A 12,567-nucleotide genomic window follows, 5' to 3' on the forward strand; every position below is an offset into this window, starting at 1 on the left:
CTTGTCTGAAGATCTCTCTACCCCTTGTCTAGTGAGCCTGACCATGGGTAGTCTTGGGTGGGATTGATAGGTCTGTCTCAAAGGTAGGGACGGACTGACACTTCACTGGTGTCCAGAATCGGTCATCTTTTACTTTCCCTCTAGTAGCTCAAAGCCCTTCAAGGTTCCATTGTCTGTCCTCAGGAAAAGAGATCTCACCTGCTTTGGAAACCCCATCCAAAGTACAAAGCAGAAAGCACCTAAATTATCTTGGAAATTTTTATAGCCAGCAGAGGGTTTAGTGGGGGAAATGGTGGTCAGCATTTGATGGGCATTTCTTCTCTCCCCTACCCTTTCACTGACACTAAAATTTATCGATCGCTGGCACCCTGCATCCCTACGCTGTAAGATATGAGGCTTAAAGGACATAAAACATCACCCGAGGAGTCGTTAGCGATCCATAACGTGACAGAGGGAAACGTATGCTTCTTTAGAGGTTATTTCTAGCCAATGCATCTGCTGCTTAAACATGTGTCTTTCTGTTCTGCACGTCCTCTTAGCAATAAAGTGCTTCGAGCCGCCCTAGTCAGACAATGCTAAAACACACCCCCATTGCATCCTAGGTAAAAATTGCAAGACCAGCACTTTTTACCCTCTCTCTGCTAAGCAGGAATTTCTGTTCCACCTCTAAATAGCCAACTCATTGCCAGGAAAACAGATGGAATTAGAAATAACCCCAAGAAAGAGGAGGATAGATTAGAAATAACCCATAAGAAAGAAGAGGATAGATTTTTGTTTTTTTTAAGTTTCTTTGCTTACCAGGAAACTACAGCTGAAGGTGCATGTGATTGCAACCTCAAAATTCTCCACTACCATGGTTACCCAAACAAGCTGTGTGTACATTCATGGAAACTGGGGTTTTGTCCCTTTAGGCAGAAAGTTGATTATCTCTAGATATTACCAGAGATAATCTTTTTTATTTCACTTTTATTTGACTGCTCATTTGGGATTTCAGAGCAGATGTTGAAACTTTATTCAGGAATTGCTTTAACTGCCCACTCTAATTAACATCAACTATGAACCATTTCAGCTCTGGTCACAATAAAAAAAAATGTCATAACATAATAAAATGAACCAGGCTGTTTGTTCCCCCAATCCAGCACCCCACTTCTCTCTTGCTGCCAGATTTTATGGAGGGGAAAGAAAGGAAAATTATCGATGGTGAGAAACATTTGTGCCCCTGGCAAGAGAAAAAGCCCCTTGTGTCCCTCAAAAGATTCATAACACAAGGCTTGGAATAAGTAGCTTTGCCTTATTACTCCCACAAAAAGGACTGCTACCTTCCACAAGAATATTGTCGAAAGACTCCTTTTAGACATTGGTAATGAATTGTGACTGGGGCGACACATTGAAATATTTCAGCTGACTGGACTGGTTCATGCTGATGTTCCCCAGTTTCCTGGAAAATAGGTGGTGAGAGACCTTAATTTAACTCAGGTAACCTGATGCTCCTCCACCCTACAATTACATCCCTGCTCAGTACTGAGGATGGACAGGAAGTCAGAGACCCAGAGGAAAGTGGAAAGGGTTGGATGATTACAGGTGTGGTACTGCTGCCTCCGTAAAACGTGACTTCCTCCCAGGTCACAATGAAAACCCAAGTGGCAGAGAAGGTGGTCATGTCTTTGAAGTACTTCCTGATGTCCTTGGTGGCTCTTCTCAAGATGGTAGGGTCCATGGTTTCTCTGTAATAGATCTCACCCCGAATTCCATTGTGCACATCTGCCCAAAATGGAGCAATGAAGGCCCTCCCATCCGTCAGGGGGAAGGACTCTGGCGTAAACTGGCTCACTAGCACGTTGAAGGAAACAACACCATTGTTATTGACCTACAAAAATAAGAGAGGTTTTGCACAGTGGACCTTAAATCAGGGGAACTTCAGCATCACAAACCAAGACAGACATGCAGCCAATCACACGAAGGAAAGGAATTTTAATTGCTGACTTGGAACCCCTAAATACCAGCTCCCACTGTTTCCTCCTAGACACACTCATTGGTTTTCTGTCACTTTGTTTGTAGTCAGCTGTGTTCCTTATTAATTCAGTCTCCTTCTCACGTTCTTTGTCCTATCTGTTTGCATTTATTAGATGCTACTGGGTTGTGGATTGTGGTGTGTGTGTGAGAGAGAGACTGAGACAGAGAGAGGCAGAGACAGAGACAGAGACAGAGAGAGGCAGAGACAAAAAGGACAAATTTGTTGAGAGTCGTAGATGCACAATACGCAGAACACAAACATAAACAGTTAATTTAACAAGTGCAGAGCTCCACAATGTACCTTGAGTCTTACTGTATCATGAAAAAGGAGGCAGAGAAAGAAGAATCAAATACTCCTTTGCTGAACTCAGATCTCAGGGTGAGCTATTCAGTGTTCTGGGTGAGCCATTAAAAAACAAAACAAAACTTCTCTTGATGTCGTAACTACTTCCTCACTCAGAAAAAGAGCAAGGTTTAGACCTAAAGATGTCCAGTTTCTGCCCAGTTCTTGTCACTTGAGTGCGTCTTTGTACCATCTCTGTATAAAAACTGAGATCTGAGAACTTCGAGTTGTACTTGTAAACGACCACCTAACGGTGAGTCCCTCCTGATCTGTAAATGGCTCTGTAAGCACAGGAAGTGGCAACGCCTTGCTGTAATGTGTTCCCTCAGTTCCCTCAGGACCTGAAATCAATCCCCTGTCTGAGAGAAAGTGACTTAACCCCATGGCCCGTGTGACTTCAGTGGCAGAAGATACCCGTGCCGGGAATACTCGCAGTTCCTGGGCAGAGGAAATCTAGACATGATTTCCCTAGATATCAAATTGTCTCTTATATTCCCACTGATCAGCAGCAGGGTTGACATCAACAGTGAGTCAGGGGAAGAGCTATGCAGCCGCACTGATGGTACCTCAGTGTTGGAGGAAAGCCTGTGAGGTTGGGGTGTGAAATGGCCGGGACATGGGGATGTTGGGAACCTGTTGTCTTCAAGGAAGAAAAAAGAGCCACCCAGAGGTCCACCTACAAATGGCAGAAGGAATTCACTTCTCAGTACTGGGAGGTCAGGGTACAGTGTACACACAAAAGATGCTGCCCTGAACCTGTCCTTCTGCAAGGCTTTTTAAGCTCCAAGTCACACTGTGCAATGGAAGAGGAAGAGGAACTGAGTAAAATTTGTGCTCTAGAGCCCTGGGAGGCCAAGGACCCCAGAATGGAAAACCTCTCATCTCCAAAAGCAGGTCAGTTCAGTTCAAATCTCAGAGCCAGCTCTCTCTCACACAGACCACGGAGGTCCCTGTCGTGAGGCTAGCATAAAAAGCAACTTAGGTTGCCAGAGTCACGTATTTGTTAGGGTGAAACGGGTGTGATTAAAATACATGGGCTGGCCTGTGGAGGAAGCTGGCTGAGACTCAATGTGTGTTTTGATTATAGTCTACAGTTGAGATCAGTGGCTCTCTGACTTCTGTGGGCACCAGGATTACCTGGAGAGCTCATTAAGGTAGATAAGTAGGCTTTCTCCCCCAGTTTCTGAGTCAGCTGGGGTGGAACGTGGTACGGCAGGCAAAGCTGCCAGTGTTTCAGAAGCCTTAGGTAAGTAGAGGTGTGTGTGTGTGTGTGTGTGTGTGTGTGTGTGTGTGTGTGTGTGTATTGGGAGAGGGTGATTTCCTAACTGTCCACCAAACTGCCAAAGCAGCATCCTCAGTGTCAGAACATGGACATGCTCCAAATTTCAGTTGTTTGTTCCTCCGGGGTAGGGCACAGATCTAGGGTGAGATGTAGCAGAATTTACTATGTCTCCCTCAGTCCATGAGGACAGGGATAAAGACAGGTTCAGCTGTTCCAAACCACAATCTCCGCAGCAGCAACCTCAAGCATCCAAACAGCAAGGGCTGAGACTGCAACTGCCCCAGAGAGCTCTGAACTGCTTCCTAGCACAGGCTTCGACTGTGGGACCCTCTGGCATAGCTTCAGACCTGAGGAGGGTGGCCAATTCTGCAAACAACATTTATGCAACCGCTGATTATCCATCTCCCATGCTCCAGCTCGGCTGCAAATTGGTCAGAAGCCCAAGAAGAGCAGATGTCTAAACTTTTCACACCCCCAGAAGGGAGCAAAAAAACCTGATGATGCTCCTATTGTGGTTCATTGTTTCTTTTTTTATCTTGTTGAGTAGCAGAAATAATGTGAACGGCATTGGGCCTCTGCTTCGCTTCTGTGTTTAATCACCCACAAAGGCAATTTACTGCCCTGTATACTCCTCCACTATGAACATTAGCCATTAAATATACCTTTGACTTTCTTAATCATAAAACCCATCAGCTCATGAAATCTCAGAACTTGTCGCTTTGGCTGCCAATAAATCCCCAATCCTCGGGGCCCCAGAAGAGGGTTTTTTAAGTGCTTTCCTTAGTAACAGACAACAGGGGGAGCGGCTTCTGCACTTACATAGACGGTGCGGTAAGGAACACCAAAGAAGAAGACGGGGATGGCCAACTTAATCTCAGATGAACTCCCATCATCTACTTTAGGGGTTCTGGTGTCGTTCTGCCAAAATGGATACATGAGCTCTCTGGGCTGAGCTGTCAAGAGAGATGGTAGTTAGACAGATTAGATGGCAGCTACAACTTCCTTTTGGCAAGCTATGATCCCTCCCACCCACTAATGCCAGCTTGTCTGAGTATGGTTTACAAGCCACAGGCAAGGCAGCAGGCCTTGGTCTCTCCAGTCTGAGTATATGCTATACTTAGCTAATGATCTTGTGTTTTGGGGAAAGGAAAGGGAAGACCAGAAAGGACTCAGTCTCAGATTAAGATAGAGACCTATGTGCTTTATTCTGGTGTGTCCATGCATTAGAGAGACCAGCAGTAACAGTAAGTGGGGATGTCATACCACCATGGATACCTGGAGCTCTTGATGTCCGGAGGTGGCCTTTAGATCTGGCGTGGGTGAGGAGGGCTTGCCTCTTGAGTAGATGACCAGATGAAGAGAGTGTGGATGTAACCACAGAGCACCCTTCTAATCTAAGAATTCTACGATTTCCCAAGACAGTCGTGGCAGCTTTTTCTAAGACTCCATTTTTTCCTACCACATGGCAGAAGTCATCAGAGCCCAAGAGGAGGAATTAGAACCAATACAACGGGAGGAGAAGGTTGGTAGGAACTGCCTGTGAGTGACCTTGACTAAGACTGGCCAAGGGACTCTGTCCAGCTCTATTCACAGGAAGCAGACATGGGATCCTTGAGGCAGTAGAGGGAGGTGCTGCCTGCATGTGTGCCTGCATGTGTACCTGCATGTGTGCCTGCATGTGTGCCTGCATGTGTGCATGCATGTGTGGGGTTCTGAATGCTGGAGCACTCTGTAGGGCAGACAGTGTTCTTTCTGCTTCTCCCAGTCAAAAAGGTGGATCATTACACATAACTCCACCTGGGCCAGCAGCACTTCTTCCATGAATGCTTGGAGTACAAACTCTAGAGTTTCCCACAAAAACTCTTGCAAAGTGTGGCTCAGATAGGTGGGAAAAATAAGGCAATGTCCCCAAGGGCCTGTGCTACCAAGAACCCAGTACAACTGTACCTCTGGAATAATCTACATGTCACATCTGATGTCACTTTTCTCTGCCCCTGTTCTCTCTTCTTTTGAACCAAAGCTGGACAACAGAATAGTTTTCTTCCTTTGAATGTTTGTCTGTTGTTTCTGGGGGTAGGGTGGGAGTAGCTGATCCATGTAGGGCTATGGCCACAGCCCTCAAGCCCAGTCTCATATCAGCTGTTTCTGGGACAGTCCCCACTTTGTACTGATGGAGCGGAAAACATGGAGAGGAACTGGTCCCAGCTAGTTCTTCTCCTTTAGTGAGCAGACAACAGCCACTAAAAATAGCTTGCAGAGTTAACAGAGAGCTGCTGGGAGGGTGGAGTTCTGGAGTGGGGAGTTGGTCCAGGTCTGCCCAGACAAAGGCTTTAATCTCTGTCTGGGGGAGAGCATCAGGAAAGCAGGGAACCAGTCCGGACATTAGTATTCACACAGTGTTCCCACATCTCAGAGGTTTCTGGGAAGCTGACCAAATCTTAACCTGTAGGAGATGCTGTAGCTGATTTAATCCCAGGAGCATTCAGCCAGTGATCTGTGTTTGACATCACAGTAAGTATTCAGACAGGCTCTTGGAATATTCTTATTTACAATATGGTAACAAAGTACAAAGTTCTAGAAGATGGAAACTTCCAAAAAGTTCTTTGTCATCTTACTATGGCATTAAACATAAGCACTTATTAGATTTGAAGGTGGTTGAGTGCCTTGAATTTCTTGTGCGTATAGTGTCGAACTACAGGTTTGTCTTTCTTGGGGAGCTTTTTGGGAGTCATTCCCAGTATGTAAAAGGGCTCCAGTTTACACAGCACAGTGATCATTTCCATGCTAAAGTTAATTGGTATTTTGTACAGCATTGGGCAATCTGCCTGGAGAAGAGGCAATCAAAACCCCTTTTTAAGGACACAGAAAAAAACTGGCAAAGGAGACCCAGCTTCTCTCTGGTTCCAAGATTCTTCACTTAGTTTATGAGTTTTGTACAGAAAAAAACAGTTAAAAGTTTTTGGTCTTAAAAACATTACAGATAAGTACATCTAATACTGTACAACCTCAATAAAGATTTGTTGAGTAAAACAGGGCACTCAACCAAAGGGAACAGGCAAAAACAACAATGGTTCCCATCTCAGAGCCGACTACTACTGAAAAATAAAACAATTAGCAGCAGGGACAATTGATAGTGTCACAAATAGTGATAGTTAGCAACAGAAACATTATCCCTACCCGTGCTCACTCTAAACTGGGAATGACACACACAAATAAAGTTAGGTTTCCAGGATTTTTCTCTTTCACCAAAGAAAACCACAGTTTTTTTGGTGCAGAGGTGGAAGTTGAGGTCACTAGGCTTGTTGTAGGGAAATTACTGTGACTTTGGGTTGCATTGGACAACTATTAATGCACCCAGTTCTAGGACAGTGGGTATGATCTTAAAGGGAAGGTTCATCTAAGACCCTGGGACCATGCAGAAACTGAACTTGACAAACAAAAGAACAGTATTTTGGAAGATTAGTCCTAAAAGACTTTCACTGATTGCCCTATCTTTCTAATCCAACAACACACGTACAATGGCAGGAAAGCATATGCATGACCCTTCACCAACTTAAGAGAGATACAGAAAGGAAGAAGGGCTCATGAGGCTGAGGGAGTCAACCTGCCTTTTTATTTGTAGCTTTCCATTGTTGCCCTATGTCACAGGTCTCTGGGGCACAAGGCATCTGCACCACAAGCTACTATTGCAACTTCCTAATCCTGAATCAAAATACAGTAACTCTTTAAAGTTTCCCACATAGAGCTAAATGGCGAAATGGGGATCAGTGAGGAGGGAGGAGGAGCATCATCTCCTGCAAAAACTCGAGCTACAATTAGTCTGCGTTGTTTTAAAGACCTTCCCTGGAATATACAAACTGTGTTGGAAGTTAAAGAAGAAAAAGTGAGCATCATTCAAAGTTAATGCATTTTTACCCTTGACAACAGAATTTAATTTACTTTTTTTCCCTTGTATCCGCAGACACATGTACACCTGCCCTTGCAATTACGGTGCCAAAGAAAGTGTCTTTTTATGAACTCGAGAGTGTGCTGATCAAGAGCTGTATGAGATGTCGTCGTACTCACCTTGGTGCCGAACAAGGGCGAAGATGAAAGAGACCCAAATTCTAAGTAATGATGAATAATTCATCCTGGAATTTTAAAAAGAAAAAGGAAAAAAAAAATCCCCTGCTTGCCAGAGTAAATAGAACACCAGGTGTGTTCGGTGGCAAATCCCCGAGACACACCACAACCATCACAGAACAATCTCACATCCCAACACCAATCGTTCAGAGTCGGCTGTATTCCCAGGAGGCGCATAGGCCCTCTTGAGTTCAACAGTTGGGGGACAAAGTAGACCCCCAGAAGGTGGCTGCCTAGGAGTGTAGGTTATTGGGGAGTTAGATGGGAGAAATGCAAGTTACAGGGAGCCAGGGAAGGTGTCTACTTCGCATCTGATTTAAAAAAAAAAAAAAAAAAAAGCGCCCAACTCCAAAAGTGCAGGTCTCAGACCATGCTTCTCAGACTCTAACTTCTGCAAGACCCAACTCTCCTAATTATCCTAGACTTTGTTGGGATCCAGGAAATACTGGTAAAATGACCACGTGTTTCTCCAGGTAGGAGGATTCAAAGAAGGTCATCCTTTCTTAATAACCTGAAGTCAACCCATCATTTTACTGACTGGACTCAAAGGTGGCCTTAGACGGTCCACTGACATCCCACAGTTGAATAAATGATCAATGGCTACTTTGGTGATTTAAAAAAAAAAAAAAAAAAAAGACAGCACACCAGAATGGCTCCTTGGAAATACAACAGAAACAGAACCCCACACTCAGGCAACTCTCGTTAGTTCCGGGAAGTTAATTAAACGTAGGAACATCACAAAGCCAAACTCATTTGCATGTTAATTTACAATCAGCTGAGCGGGTGGCGTTACCCCCAGTTCTGGACGGTCTGCGCTGCTCCAGAAAGCTAAGATAAGATGCAAGCACACACGGGAGACCCAAGTTCTCCATGTACCGGCCTGAGGACCTAAGTGCAGACCAGGAAACCTGCTCCCCACATCAATCTTAAAGATTAAACACCTTCTCTTGTCATTTGAGGTTATCAGACTCGCTCAGCCCAACTTTTAGGCAAAGGCAATGACTAGATACTGCGAGAGTCTTGTGGCAAATGTTCAGTTGTCAGGCATGCACACTGAAGTCTCAAGCGCATGGTAAAGACTAGCCGGTTTTGCTGCAAAGGACAGAGAGCTTCAGCGAGCATCATATACAGCTCTAGCAGAGGCAGAGGCAAGCTGCAGGCCTTGGGGGGAGCAGGGCAGACAGCGGCAGTGAAAAGGATTCATTTAGACATTTGTACTTATGAAAAATGCCACTAACCTGTTCTGTCGATACTGGAGGAATTGAGTGAGAAGTATTAAGTCAAGTCTTGGTGAGCCCAGAAAAATTAGGTATAAGAATTCACGTCAGTTCTCCTCGCGTGGCTGCCAACTATTTCTGATCCCTGAAATCACGTCCGATTCCCATAGTCTTGAAACCAAAAATTCAGTGAGTCCTGCGCTAGAGTCGGGGGAGTGTTGAGTTGCAATCAAGTTGCTTTCTATTGATTAAGGAAAAGTAAATCTGAAGATCAGTTTCAGGATTGCGTGGAGAGGCTCTTTTCCTGAAAAACTAGACCTCCCCCTCCTTTAAAAAGAGAGAGAAAAAAAAACTGGATTCAGATGGAAATGTCAGGTACTTGGAGCTGAAACCTTGGTTCTCTCTGATCAGAATCACTTTGCTCTGAAAAACACAAAAGAAGCCCTCCCTTTTTGTCTTTGTACCCAAAAGAAGGCAACTGTCTAGCATTACAGCATTAGCATCCACCAGCATGGGAGTAAACCTACAAAGGGGCTCCCCGCCACATTTAAATGAAGTCGGTTTTCTACTAAAGTTCGTCCTTTCTTCTTCCTTCCTTCCTTCCTTTCTTCCTTCCTTCCTTCCTTTCTTTCTTTCTCTTTCCTTCTCTCTTTCTTTCTTTCTTTCTCTCTTTCTGACTTCCTCTCTTCTTTCTTTTAATTTCTCTTTTCTCTATTCTATCTGTCTCTTTTCTTTTTTTTTTTCTATGTGTTCACATGCAGGCTCTCCTCTGTTTGTCCCCTACAGATATGTATAAAGTATTTAAAGAAACTTTCCCAAATGTGACAAGGTTTCATTCCTTTTCTCTCTGATCCATACACAGATGGGCAGTGGCATTTCTCAGGCAAAACTAAGTGGGAGAAGGAAAACTATGCTTGTGACACCTCCACTTGTGCCCCTGAGGGTCTTCATCGAGAGGGGTACAGGCTTCTCCTGCTGAAAGTTTCCAGGAAGAACTTTGGAATGCTGTTCAAACAAAGGAAAACTGTTCAGTTTGATGATTTCAGGATTCCAATAAGTTAAACCCAATCCCAAGTAATTAGCCCCGAACAAATGCACATACAAGCAACACTGAATGGACTCAGTAAGTTGTGTGTGTGAGAGAATAATCATTAAAGAAGAGATCATGAATTCGAGAGGGAGAGTTTGAGGAAAGGAGGGAGGGGAAGTGGTGTAGACATACTCCTCCTGTAGAAAAATCTCTAAGAAAGATTTACACATGCATAAGACTGCAAAAGTACCACTGAAGTTAAAATATTCGAAGTGGAATTCATTTTAAAAAAGAAAGAAAGAATTTGAATGCAATAGGAAAGGCCCTTTTGTAAATCAAATCAATGGGAATTTTAAATATGTCCAAATCTTTCTCCGGCCAGACAGCGATGTGTTGCCTGGACCAGAAATGAAAATTGAATCAAAACAACCCAGATCTGCACATGTTGTGCTAAAAGGACAAGAGTGTTAGGAGAACCTGGTCTTTACCATAAGTTTCCCCATCTTTAGCCAAAACCCTGTGATAATTGTGCAGGCATTACACAATGTGTTTATTCACTGGTAACTTGAATTCTCCCCATAGACCCTCTTACAGATGCCGAATGAATCCAAAAGGCACATATTTCTGTAACAGAAGACATAAGGGTTTGGTGCATGTGTAAAATAGAATAAAATCCAAATCCAAGACTCACCTAGAGCAGCCCTTGCCTGGTCCTGAGTAAACCTTTAGTGTAGTCTCATCAGACCTAAATGTCCAGAGGCAAAACAGGGTCTTAAAAACCCCTGCAGGTGACCCATGCTAACTGCTTTACTTTCCTTTTCTCCTGCATTCAAGGATGTTTCTACCTCAGCCTTTTTTGACCCATATTAAATTCTTTGTCCTTCTTTTGAGGTAGGACTGCTGCTGAGGTGAAGACCGTCTGGGCAGAACCAGATTCACAAGATGCCAGCATAAATGAATGAGAAGGACTTTGGAGGCTGGCGGTGAGCCGTAGGTGAGCCCCAGGTGCTTGGGAAGAGGCTGGACTGGCTTAGTGCTTGCCCTTTCCTGGCTGGCTAGAAGCTGGTTGGTGGGGGCATGCTCTGGTTGCACACTCAGTGGTCACAGATGGGTGAATAACAAAGGCTTCTATTCATGGCAAGACTCATTTGGTTGAGCCTGTGCGGTACATAAAGGTTCCTGCCAGGATTTAAACTGAGTTTAGATGAAGTTGGAATGGGCTGGTGCCCGTTACCCAACATAGCCATGCTTTATAAACACGACATAGATTGATGCTGCTTCTTGGTTGATAGAAAAGACACTAGGGAAAGAAACAAGCCAAAATGAACATCCCCCAAAGCAAGTAGAACAGTTGTTATGCACTGAATATTTCTGGTTTGTGTCCTAGGTTTCCTGTGTCCATTTTGTGAAAGAAATGGTTGGCTGTCATGACTGTGACATGGTCTAAGATGTTCTGTTGGAAAGGTTTTGCTCCAGGAACTCCTGTTTAGTGACAGGATTCTGTTAGGAGCTAGCAACAAGCAGCTGCTCTACCATGTAACATCAGCACCTATATAGGGGAAATTTTTTATATACATTAAATATATAATTTATATATGTATACACATATGCATTTTGTATAATTCATTATAACACACATTTATGTATATCCTGTGTGTGCACATAAAATATATAAAAATATCTTTATATACACAGTTGTGTGCCACATGACACTATTGCTGTCCACAGCAAACCATATGTACAACAGTGGTGACTAAAGATTACAGCAGCATGTTGTACTGGTCGTAATTTGTATAAGACCTCTATGACATCTGCATAATGAAAACATTTCCAGCAATATGTTTCTCAGAAAACAGCATCACTACTAAGTTGGGAGATACATGTGTAATAAAGAGATGCCCCCAAAGATGTTCACTGCCCTCGATTTCTCAAAACCTCTGGCCCTCAGATACGTCCCACTTGACTTGACTAGCAGCTGAAGTTCCTTTCCTGTGTACAAACACAATAGAATGGCATTTCCCCCACAAGACAGCAAATTACCCAGCCTACAAGCTGCTCCTACCCCATGTCCTGATTGAAAGGCCTAGACTCAGGCTCCACTTGTAGTCTAGTTTAGCCAGAGTTGTGAAGGTCTGAGTTCCCAAAGGAGCTAGCCCATTGGCTTGGGATGCCAGGGGAGAACCTAAGGGACTCTATTCTGAGGGTGCTCAGCCAAGGAGACTGAGTTCTGGCACAGAATCAGGGAGACTCATTGACATTTGAGATAATAGCTTTAACACTGGGTCAAAGACCCCAGGGAAGGCTCAAACACAGTCCTCAGACATTTACTAGAAATCTAGAGAAGGTGGTGGATCAGATCCAGTAAGACTGAAGAGCCAAAATTACTGTGGCAGATGACAAGAAAAGGCTCAGTGATGTGAGCATGCTCCAAATGTCAGTGAGACCTACCTCTCAGGCAGGAAGCCACACAGCACTGGGAAGCTAAGCGTGGTTTCCCTCTACAGGACAAATGGAGCCAGGCACTAGTCACAGAATCTAGCTTGTCGATAGTGTGGAGATG

The 12,567-nt window shown here is 44.2% G+C and overlaps 1 protein-coding gene across 2 annotated transcripts in view; it reads right to left on the reverse strand.

Moving 5' to 3' along the window:
- Nucleotides 1–7,767, reverse strand: part of TECTA (tectorin alpha) — a gene marked incomplete at both ends in the record, with an annotated part of 67,340 nt that extends 59,573 nt beyond the window's left edge. For both annotated transcript variants that reach the window (XM_080930396.1, XM_080930395.1), the window contains 3 exons: nucleotides 1,580–1,867; nucleotides 4,458–4,591; nucleotides 7,704–7,767. In XM_080930396.1, the coding sequence (XP_080786522.1) occupies nucleotides 1,580–1,867; nucleotides 4,458–4,591; nucleotides 7,704–7,767 (486 nt within the window). The remainder of the gene's footprint in view (nucleotides 1–1,579; nucleotides 1,868–4,457; nucleotides 4,592–7,703) is intronic.
- Between the last annotated feature and the right edge of the window lie 4,800 nt (nucleotides 7,768–12,567).

Source organism: Micromys minutus (genome assembly GCF_963924665.1).
Source record: "Micromys minutus genome assembly, chromosome: 16".
In the NCBI taxonomy this organism is placed as follows: domain Eukaryota; kingdom Metazoa; phylum Chordata; class Mammalia; order Rodentia; family Muridae; genus Micromys; species Micromys minutus.